Source organism: Diaphorina citri, unplaced genomic scaffold (assembly GCF_000475195.1).
Source record: "Diaphorina citri unplaced genomic scaffold, Diaci psyllid genome assembly version 1.1 scaffold1, whole genome shotgun sequence".
Taxonomy (NCBI): Eukaryota; Metazoa; Arthropoda; class Insecta; order Hemiptera; family Psyllidae; genus Diaphorina; species Diaphorina citri.
In genome coordinates this window covers 427929-442609 of record NW_007377440.1, presented here as the reverse complement: position 1 = coordinate 442609, position 14681 = coordinate 427929, and the positions used below count along the sequence as shown (strand labels likewise).

Genomic DNA, 14681 nt, shown 5'->3' with positions numbered 1-14681 from the left:
TTATGATTTTTTTTATGACGTTGTCTTTTTTTACAGGTGGTTTATCCTTTACCTCTAATGCGTTAGAGAGTTAAATGCTCAAGTACATAATTATCTACCTATTAGGGTCCTAGACCATTTCACTATAAGTACTAAACTCATTGGATAGCTAGTTACTCGTACACGTGTCTGAGAAACTTGGACTTTCAGTACCTACTTGATGACAGAATACCTCATTTCATCAAGTTCATACCGAAATAACAGGTGTTTAGAAAACAATGAGGCCACGGCAGTTGATGAGCTATATTAAAGACCTATTGCTCAAATTTATGTTATAAACATCTTTAGAATAAAGGTCTTGGTCTTCCTTTGGTTAAGAAAATGTTTCATGTAACAATCATGTCCTTTGTTCTATTTATTTATTTAAAACATCTTATTGGCTTTTGATCTCTATATCTCTTATTTCTAATGTCTCTTTTCCTAACCAAATTTGTCGTCCTGATCTTCCGATTGGTTCTATAAAGCATCGACTGATGATAGTATTGAAATGAATGACTTTGAAGTTGTCAAACTTTCTAGGCATTCTCTTACGATATCTTAATATTTAATTACCTACATATGCTATGGATACTTTACACCTAGGTCTATACCTACCCGTATATTATTCCTCTACTTATGTCCACATATTCTATTTGTAGGCGGAGTTACTAATAAGATATCAAAGTGGCGTTTAATATCAACTTATAATGTGTCGAGCTAATTTGTTATTATAGATTAACATTCTGTGATATTTTCTTTACGAAGATTTCGTTTTGGTGTGAACTAATTAGTGACAACAGATAGTGTCAATTTTTAAATTTTTGGTTTTTTGACGCTTTTTTAAAAAGTGATTTATTTTTAAACTTCTTTAGTGCCTAAATTCAGTTTATTTATTTATTGTTGAGTATAATTTTGAACTTTCAAGTATACTGTCTGGTTTGTTTAGGTAAGAAAATAACCATGTACTTATATTTGAATTAATAAATAATGGTTATTTATTATTTCACCTATTAACTCTTCAAAACAATCTCATAAAAGTTTTAAATATTTACATAAACTTACCGAGTAGTAAATAAACATGTGGGAAATAACATAAATAAAAAAGAAAAAAATATACCTACGATATACTAGGTACCTATAATCGTCATAACTAAGTAACAAATTCATTGTTTGTTGTACTTTCGTGGTGAACTACAAAGGCTCCTCCATTAACACCATGAAAACAATTTTACATTACCTAGGTATTCCGAGTTCCGAGTATTTTGGAGGTATAAAGGTAGATAGATAGATACTTAGATGAACCTTTTCCCCAAATTAACGGAAATGTTTGCGGAGTGAAAAGATTGATAAATGTCTCCTTTATTCAAGAATCTAGATGAAAACTTTCTTCAGTGAATTTATCTAAGTAGATATTTCCTGTTCAAGAGTTAGGTATCTGTGCGATTTCTGTCACCTAAAGTGCTTAGATAAACGTCATCTTTTAGGTAAAAACAGGGAAGCAACAATAGAAAGGCTGACTGAAAATGTCGGCCTCTGTAGGGGTTCCTTTTGAAAAAAAAAACTAATAAAATTTACAATTGTTTCTTTAATTTCAGCCTTTTTGTAAAGGTCCTTTTGTTTTAATATGACTTGTGCTTTTCTATTGGCTAGGTAACTAGAAATCTAGCCACCTAGGTAGATGCGTATCCAAAGGCGAATGTTTTCAATAGATTTATAAGTATTTTTTATCCGGACAACTTTCTTATCTCTTTGTAAAAGCTCAGTGATCGTGTTAAGCGTGGATTTTGAAGATATGGGCATGGTTTATGTGTGACCTATCATGTCCTTCTACCTTCGATTTCGAGACCATAAGACCTTAGCAGTTACAGTTTCCTCTATCAAAGCTCTTAAAAAAAAAAAAAAAAAAAAAAAAAAAAAAAAAAGGAAATTTTTTTTTTTTTTTTTTTTTTTTTTTTTACCATCGATTTTTATGCTATCAGTCGTTTTCATTATCTTTCCTGTCGTCAATTTGGTGCAAATTTTTAAATAAAGTAGAAATTGATCCTGATCCATAATCTAAATTTCTCTTGTACTGATCTGATGAAATTGTAGGATTACTGGCAACTTTGTTCGCTTGGAATCAGTGAGTCACTGATTTTCAACATATCCCATAGTATTAAGTTCATACAACGTAGAGTTAGATTTATTGCAAGTGTGTGCATTTATGAGAAATACATTCACAAAAAGTAGCATGATTGATAATAATAATTGGTTACTTTGCTGGTCAATGCCTACGTTATTATATTAAAGTCTGATTTTGCAATTCATTCCCTCACTTGGTACCTACTGAATTTCTACAGGGTGGCAGAAAAATATGGACGGTGATAGCTTATAGACTTTTCACCCCTTCTCGTTTCTTTGTGGTCAAAAGTCCAAAGTATCCTGTATTTTGGCCTTTTCAAGAGGCTACATACTATCTAAAACGGGCTATAAGTCTTTCGATTTATTTTGTGTTTCAATAAGAAAGGTGTCAATAAATGATGCACGTACATACCTAATACTGGCATGACAGTACTAAATAATGTTATGTAGGTATTAGGTAGCAAACTCGCTAGAACACCCTATGCTCTTTATTCGCATTGACAGCTATGTTAGGAACAATGTTTTTTGAATTGACAGCAATAATTTCACAGGCTACGGTACTTTTCTCAAAATTCATGCTCAAGTTACAAAAAATTCTGCAAAATCCAAACCCATTGTATGGATAACTGTTATTTTGGGGTCAATGTAACTTACAGCTAGACAATTTGATAGGAGTGCGGAGTGCCCTTGGAAGTATTTTTACCTAAATCAGTCACCAAGATTTTTTTCTGACCAAAAGTTTCTCTTTGTAGGAATAAAAAAGCCAAATAGATCATCACTTAATGAACAAAATAATTACCTATAAAATGTACCTATTGCAATAATTAGGTATAACCTATATAGTTTTTTCAAAATATGAACCAATAAAATGACGTTATAACCAAATTAAAAACCTCCAGTGCTATGGTGCATGCGTATTGGTCACTTCTAAAAGTTTGAGACCATTAGACATTTACCAAAAGGTCTAAATTTCGTGGGCCACAAGATCCACTAATAAAATGCATGACATGGAATTTGCCAAGCAGACAAGCATGTCACATGATTTGGAACTTATGCATACATCCCCTCATATCCTTCAGGAGCTAGCGGACAAACATCAGATGAAATGCATTGTAAGTATTGAACAAAACATACGAAATTATTGATTAATAATTTTGCTAACAGTTTATACCTACTTAACTACGGACATCTCTGTAAAATATGTCGTTGTTTAAAGAAATTTTTGATTTTCTATGGTTAATTCTGTGCTTGACTCTTCAGCTTTTAGTTCCATGTAAAATTTATATTCAGCAAGTTTGCAAAATATCTAATATTTACGTTGAAATTTAGTAGATACCTTCCTAGTTATCCTGGCAACTTGTAGTTATTTCATAATTTTATTCCCTTCACAATTTTTTCTACTTTCATTAATCTCATTTTGTAGTCTAGCTAGAGGAGGTTTCCTAATATCTCCTAAGTGGTTTATTTATATCATTGTAATCTTTCAAGTCCCGTTAGATTTTCCCATCATTTGATACTGTCTCACTAGGAAGTCATCATGATCATGCGGTAGGAGATCTCCATCCTTATGTTTATGTAAACAACACACGGAACATGTAAACATCCATAGGAAACAAAGTAAACAAAAACAAGAAAAACTGCACAAAATTGTGTCCAATGTCGTCGAGTGACTTTGAAAATCAATAAGATCCACCGTTAGCTTAACGGTGTTGGTTTTCTGCACTGTTTTAACCCTTTCGATCTTGAAGACTCCAATTTCCGGACATTGATGTACATGGGACTCTCCAAAGCGTTGACTTGAAAACGACTGATTTCAAAGAGATGTTTCTTTTATTTGGAGTTGATTTTCCCTTGTAGATCTCTTGCCAGCAACCTATGTAGAGATGCCCACTTAGTGTCTGGTATGTAGGGTGTGGGTTCAGCCGTTGCAAAGTCTTTAATCACATTGAGAAATTGACCACAACAATATGACGGAGTTCTGAGGCCGATGATGAAAACAAAACCGTCCAATACGAAAGCGTTGTTGTTGGTGTTTTTTTTTTTTTAAATTGAGTTCCAAAACCGGTGATGAATCCCACAGGAACTGATCTCACCTAACTTTCCACTCAAAACAGGAATTTTTAACTTTTCTCTGTTACTTATTCCTAACTCCGTTCCTCTTTTATTTACAGGATTTGGATTCCAAGTTGAACGACAGCATTATTAGAATTTCCGCCACTTCATATCCTGGTTACAGTGTTCACATTTCTCCTGAATCATATGAGCAGGACAGCTATAATTGTATGAAAGATCATGGTGAGTCATTTACACCTTTTTATTGCTATCGATTTCCCGGATTCAAAGTTAAATCAACAGTAAATTTCTTAATGGTAAAGTTGTGTCCACACATGGTCGACGCCGTCGATCGACGAGGCGAACCTATGTTGTCGACGCAACGTACAGTTTCAGTCGACAACGTACAGAGTCGATCGACGGCGTCGATTATGTGCGGACACAGCTCAACAGTCGAATATTTTCTAATGGGAAAACTACCAGTGCTCATTAGAAACTTAATATGTTGCCTCTGATGGGTGTGTGTTGCAAAACTCACCAGTGCTAAGTTAGTAGTCAGCATAATGTAAGTAGAAGAACTGACCCAATTCCTACGCAATCTGAACTGAGCACTTCTTCACTTCTTGCGGTTCATTCTACTTTCGATAGTTGGTTGTAGACCGTTGAAACTTCAAATTATAATCCTTTGTAACTTTAAATTAGATTTTTTTTTTTAATTTAAACTAGACTTCGCCTTTAGGTTACTAATGGGTCGTTACCTGTTACCTACCTATTTACTTGCAGAGAGACAGCTTTGTGTAACAACATACCTACACATTTTTCGTGTAATAACATACCTACACATTGTTAATCAAAAGGCTAAAAGACCTCCCAAAATTAGGTACTTTTGACACATCTGCTCCAAATATTGAAGTTAATTCTTCCCATTTCTGTTTTATCTGATGATATCCCTAAACCAAGTTCCCCATAGCGGAGAAGGACTGAAGACTCTTGCTGACTAGAATTCGCCCACATCAGCATATTTCTAGCTTGAACTCATCCTTTAACATACAATGCACTAGGTATATAGAGCGTGTAATTAAGTACATAGAAAACTCACGAAGTAAATAGAAAGTACATAGGACTGTCGGTGACATCACTGCATTGTATGGCACCCGAGGAAACCCTAGATTGTCCTTGATCCTTGGTATGTACTGAGCAACACCTACTTGACCAAGCAGGACTTTGCTCGGTGTGGCGATATTTGTGCGTTGGTTTTTTGCAGAATCGAGTTCGATCAGAAGGTACTTACAGGAAAAGTAGGTATGTAGATTTTATAGATGCCTAGTTAGGTGGAAAGTATGAGAACATTACAGGTAGGATTACACTGCTCGGAAACGTAGGTAGACAACAAAAAACTATCGAAAAAAACATTCATGGGAAGAAAAAAATTAACACTTCAAAATTTAGTATAAATTCGTGAAAGTGAAACGGTTCTGGAACTGTGCCTAGTTAATAGGGCAGATCATTTGCTCTTAACATAACACACGGCTATCTTGTGACATGCTATAATGAATGACGTTGTCAGTTCAAAAGTGAGATACGATCGAGCAATTTTAAAAATTCGATTTTTCCCTCCATCGAAAGAATTTCTCATAACTTTCTCAATGGAATTCCAGATGGGTTTCTCCTCATAACCATACATTTTGCAGAGGAAATTATGTTTTACTCTATAAACTACAGTTAACCAGGGACCTTTTCTTGATCTTATTAAAGAGATGCAATCAAAGAGATCTATCTAGCAAGAAGTTAGCACCTATAAGGGCTATAGACATTTAGAAAGTGAACAGTACCTAGAAAGAGTATGAGTATTGAAATTGGATAACCCAGTCCAGAAAATAATCGTTTGAACCCCCAAAAGAACCTATCAGTCGTACTTTACAACCCAACCTTTTAGACAGAGCATTATTTAAATTACTGTTTCACTATGTTCCACGCTTGTGGATAGAGAGAAAGCAAATTGAAATACCTACTTATGCTTACAATAATTATTAAAATAAATTGTCTCCAAAATGTTCTATAATTTTTTGACACGGAGGCATATCGGATCCAGGGTTACCCGAAATCCCGTTTACGATCTCAAACTTTACGCATGAAGTTGAAGCATACACGTAAAATAATTTCCTATACAGCCTATGAAAGTAATAAAGCTGACAATAAAAATACTTTGCCTTTGTTGGTTTTATTGGACTGCCAAGCGCAGACTTTGACTTCTGAACTTCATTTTAATGCAGCAATTTGTCGTATGCTATTTCCGATTTGGAAATTTCCGTCTTTCTTTACCTGATTGAGTCTCATTTCATACCCGGTACGCTATTCTGAGCACCTCAATACAAAACTCAACCCGCGCTGATGTGTTGACACTTTGCTTCAATCTTGAATTTCTTTCTTTTTTCCTCAACTTCTTCTTCACCTCAGCTTGCTTCGATTCATTCATTTTATTTTTAATTTGAATATTTTTGCCTGATACACCTAGGAATAGATTCTTTCAAAATCTCGAAAAATTTGTTAATGAGTTCTGAAGATTAGGTACAAGAACAACTTATATCGCCTCATTATATTATATCTAGGTATAGGACTCTTTTTTCATGAGCGCAGTGAGATTAAATGATGGTCAGTCCAATGATCAATCAAAGAAAAATATAATTACCTACTGTTCCCTTAAAAGCAGAATTACATTTTTACTGACGAAAACTGTTTGGTTTTTTCCCTACAGAAATTTCCTTGCGGAACAACAATGACTACAGTCACCTGCCTCCCTCCTTGTCCGATGCTCCCGGGGAACATTTCACCACCTTGGAAGCTCTTGCCCCTTCCCCTTCCCACTACAGGGAGACCCTCTATGAAGATGACAGCCATCGGTACAAAGAGCACAATCGATATGAAGATAATCGATACCTGGAGCATCAAGTGCAGGACATTAGCCACGATCGATACATCGAATATGTCGAAGAGCAGAGTGATATCAAGTACAACGATATTTCTCACGCCGATATTTCTCGCCATGACAGGCTGGACATTTCGTCACAATATCTCGATCACGATTTTGACTCTCGGGAAGTAACGAGCGGAGAATCCAGATCGAAACCAGAGACCTTCCATAGCAAGGATGACCCAGGCTACGGATCTGTTATCTATGAAACGATGACCGTTCCTCTGACAGGGGAAGAGGGGGGTGAAACATTTACCGTTTCGTACAATGTGTATAATACGAAACTCAATGGAGATGTCTCACAGCCGTCCGATATCCTCAGACAAGCTTTCGCAGATCTCGATATGTGAGTATATTATGGGTGTAACTACTTTTTTGTTTAAAGAGAAATTGAAAAGACTATAGAAATCAAAAAACTTAACCAACTTTAAACTTAAAAACAAGGATAGTTGGTCCTAAGAACTGGAACTTTCAAATAAGTAAAGAAAATAGAACCCTCCAATCTTCATGGTATATAATCTGTGCTGCTCTCTATAAAGGTGAATGAAAACTTTCGGAAAATTTCAAGCTGAAAGGAGAACAAAATTTCAAATAAAGAAAACTTTTATTTTCGTTTCTTTGGGTTTATTTTCATCGGTTACAAAATAATTTTTTAAGGTACTAATTTAATCTTATTCTGTCTTTCAGAACTCCTGACCAATCAGCGGGCCGTACCACCTCCGTCATCATCAGCAACTCTCCTGAACCTAAACAACAAATCCTCGGTGAAAATTCCAATGTACAAAATAAGAAACCCGATCCCCAAGAGAATCAGACTACACCTCGAAACAAGAAAACAAAGGTCTCCCAAAAGAACTCCAGTTCCCAACCTAGCTCAAGCAGCCCTCCTCCTGATGAATCTTCATCCACCTCCATCAAAGTCTCCTCTCCAATCTCTTCCCCATCCTCCACCACTACAGACTCCAATAAACCTCCCTACTCCTATGTGGCCCTCATTGCAATGGCTATCAACAACAACGAGCACAAACGAGCTACGCTGGCCGAAATCTACAACTATATTGCAGTCAAGTTTCCATATTTTGAGAAGAACAAAAAGGGATGGCAGAATTCCATTCGGCACAACTTGTCGCTCAATGATTGTTTTGTGAAGGTCGCCAAAGAGGGAGCTGGCGAGAGGAAGGGGAATTATTGGACTCTGGGTGAGTATAGGTAGCAGAAGACTGACATTGCTTTAAATTTGAATGGTTTATGGGGTAAGACCAGCAATTAGCAAGATGAGGGTATTTACTCAATATCAGCTCAAGTTTGAAGGTGTGTCCAAATATAGTCGATCGACAAGGAATATCTATGTTGTTAAGGCAGTGTGGACGTGTCAGTTGACACTGATCGCTGGTCGGTTGACTATGTGTGGACACACCTTTACATATAGTAGCTAAGCACTGTAAATCTAAGCACAAATATTCCAACTGCATGACTCTAAATTTTGTTCGATTTCAGCCACTAAGCATGAGGACATGTTTGAGAATGGCAACTACCGTCGAAGGCGTCGCATGAAGAGGCCAGTTCGAACCCCTTCCTACAATGCCAAGCCCTACTTGGGCGATATGTATGCTCATCAGAACCTTATAGGGAGGGACATCTTCTCTGCCACAGCCTCTCCTTTTTCATCAAGGTAAGATTTGATCATTCTAAAGGTGTGTCCAAACATAGTTGACCGGCCGTCGATCCACGAGATGAATCTATATTGTCGAGGCAGTGTGGACGGTTCAGTCGACATCGATCGACGTAACGGTCGATTATGTGTGGACACACCTTTATACTTGGTTACCCAGTGACCAACCTCAGTGATTTAGTGCTTCGTAGTTTGAGTTTACCTCATGTCACCAAAAATTGAAACCTATTATCTTTTCACAAAAAATTCCCGCCACTTAGGACAGGAAATAAGTCTAAATATACGAGTACACATGACTGAAACAGTCATTTTTCATAGTGGTAGGTATGGTTCTTGGTTTCTAGGGGAGTGTAAGGGACGTACCATTTCGGTTTGACATTATTTTTTGACCAAATAATTTGAAATAAAACTAAAATAATTATCGAGGAATAATTATTCAATTAAGAATCTTCATTAATTAAAATTAAAAATTTAAAAGACAATTGAGATTCGACATTCAACTGGTGAAAATATTTGGTGAGCTTTCGAGAATACTCAGATTCTCATCATCAGACCAAAAAAATCGCGAGAGAGATGTTTAGTAAACATCCAAAAAAATCGCGAGAGAGATGTTTACTAAACATCTCTCTCGCGATTTTTTTGGTCTGATGATGAGAATCTGAGTATTCTCGAAAGCTCAGCAAATATTTTCACCAGTTGAATGTCGAATCTCAATTGTCTTTTAAAATTTTAATGTCAAATAATTTGAGTTTTGCTGTTCTGTTTTCCAGGAACACATGGTCTGGCCCTTCCCCCAATAATGTCTACTACCCATCTTGTGTGAGGGCTTTGCCACCCACGTCTCCCTATTCGTTCCCACCCTATGCCTCACCGGTGAGTAAAACATGTATCAAAATCATTTTATTACCTAATTCTTATAAATTTAACCAAACTCTGTGTTTAAATTTAATATTTCCTCTAAATTCTCAAGTAGTGTATTAATTTTGAAAAAGTGTCAATGCGCAGACCACTGTCATAGCCTTCATGGAAATTAAACCAGAGGATAAATATTTCTCTTTGGCCTTTAACCAAGAGATCCATAACTTTCACAGAGTAGACAACTGTGTTGAAACAGTGGACAAGCAAATATACCTAATAATTATGATGAAATCTTGTTCAGTATTCATTGAATCTAATACATTTCAAATATAACATTTGTGTCTAACCCGATCTTCAATTCGATTTCTACAGTTTACCACACCATCAGTACAAATATGTCCCGGAAGTCAAATCGTTCATTCCACCCCTCCCCCCGCCCCACCCTATTATAACCCGAATGAAGTAGGTAAGTTGAATAATTGGTATTTAATTGAGTGCATGTCAATTTTGGTGATGATCTGAGTCCATTTCTTTGACACTATCCCTTCAAGTAAAGGTGCCAACGGCATAAAATCATAGTTTGACTCTGGAAACACCTTTTCTAAGTCACAATCTGACATAGGTGTCCGCCGTATCCGTAAATTACGATCAGTTAAGATTGTCAATAAAAAATGTTGCTTTTAAAACTGCATGTACCATGTACCTATCCATAAATAAAACATTTGGAGAAAAAACGCCTTCAATATTTTTCTTTCAACATAGGCAATAGGATTGCATTTTTGAAATTGTTCAGCATATTGCGTTCACAGTCATTTTTGGGTGTTATTAAGAATAACATTTTTACGTGATCAAGTCCTCAAATAGCATGAAATTCCTTACTCGGCAGTCTTGTTTCTCAGGCCATTGTCTGGACCTCTTGTGTATGCTATCTGGAATATCTTTTATTCGTTATTTACCATTTTACCCCTTCAATACTTACCAATATGCGTCCAGCTAAATCAAAATAGGTACCTAAAGGTTATACCCAATTACATGTTTCAGCTTTCTTTTCAAATCTGGATTTTTTTTCCTTTTTCAGCTCCAAATGTGCCATATCCCCCTCAAGTTTCATCAAACTTTCCAAAACGAGAGTTTCTGGATGTCCCCCCGGAGAGATTTCATCAGCAACAATGGCAGTCGATTCCTGCCGACAGCGTTAATCGGTGATCCAGAAGAGACGAGGTTGATATTAGAGTAACTATGGTAATATCAGTTTTTGATAAAAGACACATGGGAGTACATATTGTAGGAGTATACGGGAAAAGACAGTAGTCAATGTCGTAAACCTAACTTGGTGACGTCACCAGGGCTTACGGCATACTAGCCAGCGTCACTAAGTCAGATTTTTTAGGACCATCTCCACAGCTTCTCATAGAACACCACAGTCAATAATTGCCTCCGGAACTCCCTTCCTGGACCCAATTCCTTCATATGCTCTCTCCAAAGTCTCTATAAAAGGATCAAATCTTTTGTACATAAATCACAGTTTATTATTTTTAAAATTATATTAATTTATTTGTTTACATTTTTCAAATTTTATATAAATAAATCGTTTATATTTTTTAAGAAATTGATTCTGATTATTCTTTCTTAATTTCCTATCAGAATAGTATCGACCAAAATAGAAAATCTTTGTAATCATTGTTCTTTTTAGACGTCAAAATTTGACGTCTAAAAAGAATTACCAAAATACTAGGAAGGTACCTATGTATAATATTCTCTCTCTCTCTCTCTCCCTCTCTCCCTCCTAAATTTCAATTGTAATTTCGTTCTTTTGGCACATCCACTAAATATAAGAATGGTTAAAAATTTCTTTTCTGACTCTTATTTTTCCCTTTCTGTAGGTATTAGAAAATCCGGAGCTTTTGGCACATCCACTAAAAACAATATGATTTCATTCTTCTTCTATCTTCCTCCTTCCATCTCAGTATACAACATTATAGTTTAACGGTAGGTATAATAGTGTATGTTTAAGAGTAGGTGCACTGGAAGTTATCCCGCTAGCACATATCGCTAAAACACATCCGGCTTTAGGTCTCCAAAACATTATTCAAATACGCAATATAACAAATGGCCAGCCGAAGTATCTCGATTTTCGACAGCTTCTTGTCCGGGGGCAGAGTGGGCAGAAGTTTTCTAAGTTCACCGAAAGCACTGTTGAAGGCCTCTACCCTAACGCGTTCTCTGGTAGCATGGGCAGTTCTGTACTTTTGGGTAGCCCTCCTCCTCCTTCGCCGCTCCTCACGAGATAGCGCCTGGGTGGAACCGTCCGATTTATCCCTGGAAGAAGGAGAAACATTTTTAATTTTACAATTTTTGGATTTAGTTTGTCTGATCGTCCATTTTTTTCACCAGAACTCTTGAAGGATTTAGTCAATGTTTTATGAAATCTAGCAAACATGTTCAATACTTAGAGGAAATTTGGTTAGATTTTGGGCCTGAACCAACCTTTGGGGGCTCCGTTGCGTTGTAAGGAGTTATTTTTGTACTGAGTAAATTTGGGTCTTCAGTTCACTGAACTACTAGTGTTTCGCTCTAATAAATCCAAATAATACCCAAATTCAAACAAGAGTAAAGAAAAACGCGAGCACACAGATTACAAGAGACGGAAGAGGTTCTGTCTAGAAGCCCCATGTGTTTCGGAAAACTTCTCTCTCTGCAGGAACATAATTGTGAGCTTGGAACACCTGCGTTTATTTTCCCCGGGTTGGGTGGAAGAAGTGTTGAACATTCCGGTATTCTGTCTCGAGAGCAATGTTAAGAGATTTCCATTTCTGGTGATCTCAGTTTTTCGGAATCTGAGGAAGTTGTTTCAGTATAGTGCTTTACTGAAGGAACTTTTCCAGGCGAAAAATCGTCTTCACAAAGGTAAAACGATTTTCATTCATTGATAGAAGAGAAAATCGAGTAAGTAAGTATGACAAAGAAGAAGAAGAAGAAGAAGAAGAAGAAGGAGGAGGAGGAGGAGGAGGAGGAGGAGAAGAAGAAGACGAATGAGAAGAAGAAGAAGGAGGAGGAGAAGGAACTTGAAAAATTGACTGGAACTCTAAGAAAAATATCGGATAAATGGGGTATACTGTTCACAATACACGGGTATGGTCACAAAATTAACCACATTGTGAAGGCCCTGAGAAATTATATGTATTTTTGACATCGTACTTACCGTTTCCTGTAAATATTACTGTTGAAATTCCTAGTTGAGTCTGCCACCACGTTGTATAAATCATAGCCCATGAACTCCATACTTTAGGGTGTCCTTGGTATGTGAATTTTCCAGATATTTTGAACCGTTCAACACAAAGGATGCTTTGGAGATGAGGGACTCATTGCTCAAAATATTCGATGATAATGGAGAACATCGAAGCTTTATCTGTAAAATGACAATAAGATTGGTTTTGTTTAGCAGTCCGTGCAAGTTTATTTGTTAATTTCATATTTATTTAAAATAGATCCAAAAGTACCTACCTACTATTGTTTTGTTACCTAATTGAAAAATACTGAGAGCATACGAGTAAACGATTTTTCAAAAATATTTGGGACTGCCTTTGTTGGAAAACCTCTCTAAGCTATCTACCAAATTTTCAAATCAAATCAATATCTTCTATGCTCATATGCTCAATACCTAGAACAGCAATTGAATTTCTTTCTGCTATTATATCAAGTAGCAAATTACAATCATAGGGTGTGGGGTGAAAAGTTGGGTAAACATAGAAAAACATTATGACAAGCATCACTGATTTCCTTATTTGTTTTTCCTATAATGTTGACCTTTGCAACTAGCATGAAAATCAGTGGGGAAATAGTAATTTATTTGTAATCATCAGTGTCTTGGGAAAGCTCATTTATAGTGTGTGTTTGTTTCTTCCTTACTGAATGTAAAATTGGTGCCAATGATTTGAAATTTTGAGATCTCCTTTTCTCAAAACTTTCAACTTTGTACTCAAATATTGCAGATGGTTTTATATCTATTTATCATATTAGATGAACTTTAAAGTTCAATTAAATTCCGCAGACAGTATATTCTGTGGGAATCTCAGTTTTTATGTGCAACTTTTTCCGAAATATGTATATATATTTTTCTTCCTACCTAGGTAGGTAACCGTGTTAAGAATGAATTCTAATTGTAAGAAAATGTTAGATTGTAGACATGAGGTACGAAATTTCTACGCCACTGCAGAAAGACAAGTTAAGTATAATATCTACAGCAATAATGTAAACAATTACACGACAAGTAATGTATCCTTAGCATGATGTGTGAACATTGGAGGTAACAAGACGACACGTATGCTTTCGCAGTGGGTGGGAGTAGGTACTGAGAATAATAGAGCTAACTGCAGTTCCTTTGTAAATAGGTATATTTGATTTAATTATAAACAAACGCAATTTTAAATTGCCTATAGGTAGGTATCGAATATGAAGCAAATTAACCAAGGGGCGAGTGGAAATTTTTAACAAATTAGGTAGTGTACCTACTCAAAATTAGATAACATAAAATTTTGACATTTCTCACATTATACCTACCTATCTATAACAAGAGGGTCATTTTCATTTTATTTTGTCGAGTCACTCCCTAAATCATTGTTCGCACAAATAAGATTAGAACAAATCTATTTTTTATTGCCAAAAAATTCTCAGATGACCCTCCCTCACGGAAAAGGAAAACTCCACAAAGTGTGAAAAAGATTAGACGAGTGTTGCATTTATACGACTCGATTTCCCAATTGTCCTGGGAATAATAGAGACGCATGTCACGCATTCCATCGAACCCTCAACCCCTAGATTCCTAGTCCCTTGCGGGTAATGATACATTAATAATACACGATCCCAATCCTATTATTTACCTACTTATCATGAATTTCGTTGAAAGTGACAAAAAGTTGCACGTGCCTTGGGTGGTTGGGAAAGTCAAGACTTTCTTTTAGCACATCTTCAGAGATTATAATTTGTTCA

The 14681-nt window shown here is 36.1% G+C and overlaps 2 protein-coding genes across 3 annotated transcripts; one reads left to right on the top strand and one right to left on the bottom strand.

Annotated features, from left to right (window-relative positions):
• The first annotated feature begins 734 nt into the window (after window positions 1-734).
• Window positions 735-10995, top strand: LOC103508530 (forkhead box protein D2-like). 2 transcript variants are annotated; one of them, XM_008473402.3, is made up of 9 exons: window positions 735-964; window positions 2968-3251; window positions 4311-4434; window positions 6947-7508; window positions 7850-8361; window positions 8660-8834; window positions 9605-9707; window positions 10065-10158; window positions 10771-10995. In XM_008473402.3, the coding sequence occupies exons 2-9, from the start codon at window positions 3138-3140 to the stop codon at window positions 10896-10898; spliced, it is 1812 nt and encodes a 603-aa protein (XP_008471624.1). In that variant the 5' UTR covers window positions 735-964; window positions 2968-3137; the 3' UTR covers window positions 10899-10995. The 2 variants fall into 2 exon arrangements, with proteins under 2 accessions (XP_008471624.1, XP_017297710.1); XM_017442221.2 differs by having other exon boundaries at window positions 900-964; window positions 3039-3251.
• Window positions 10996-11571: 576 nt separating this feature from the next.
• On the bottom strand, window positions 11572-13089 carry LOC103505341 (helix-loop-helix protein 1). Its single transcript, XM_008469697.3, has 2 exons — window positions 12895-13089; window positions 11572-12011 (listed from the first exon to the last, which is right to left on the bottom strand). Exons 1-2 carry the CDS (start codon window positions 12972-12974, stop codon window positions 11762-11764), a joined length of 330 nt encoding a protein of 109 aa, XP_008467919.1. The 5' UTR covers window positions 12975-13089; the 3' UTR covers window positions 11572-11761.
• Window positions 13090-14681: the final 1592 nt, after the last annotated feature.

Coding starts and splice junctions, on each gene's coding strand:
- LOC103508530 (XM_008473402.3), top strand. CDS start 3,138: ATGCATGACATGGAATTTGCCAAGCAGACAAGCATGTCACATGATTTG. Junction 7,509..7,849: donor GCTTTCGCAGATCTCGATAT/GTGAGTATATTA, acceptor TCTGTCTTTCAG/AACTCCTGACCAATCAGCGG. Junction 8,362..8,659: donor GGGGAATTATTGGACTCTGG/GTGAGTATAGGT, acceptor GTTCGATTTCAG/CCACTAAGCATGAGGACATG.
- LOC103505341 (XM_008469697.3), bottom strand. CDS start 12,974: ATGGAGTTCATGGGCTATGATTTATACAACGTGGTGGCAGACTCAACT. Junction 12,012..12,894: donor AGTAATATTTACAGGAAACG/GTAAGTACGATG, acceptor TCCTTCTTCCAG/GGATAAATCGGACGGTTCCA.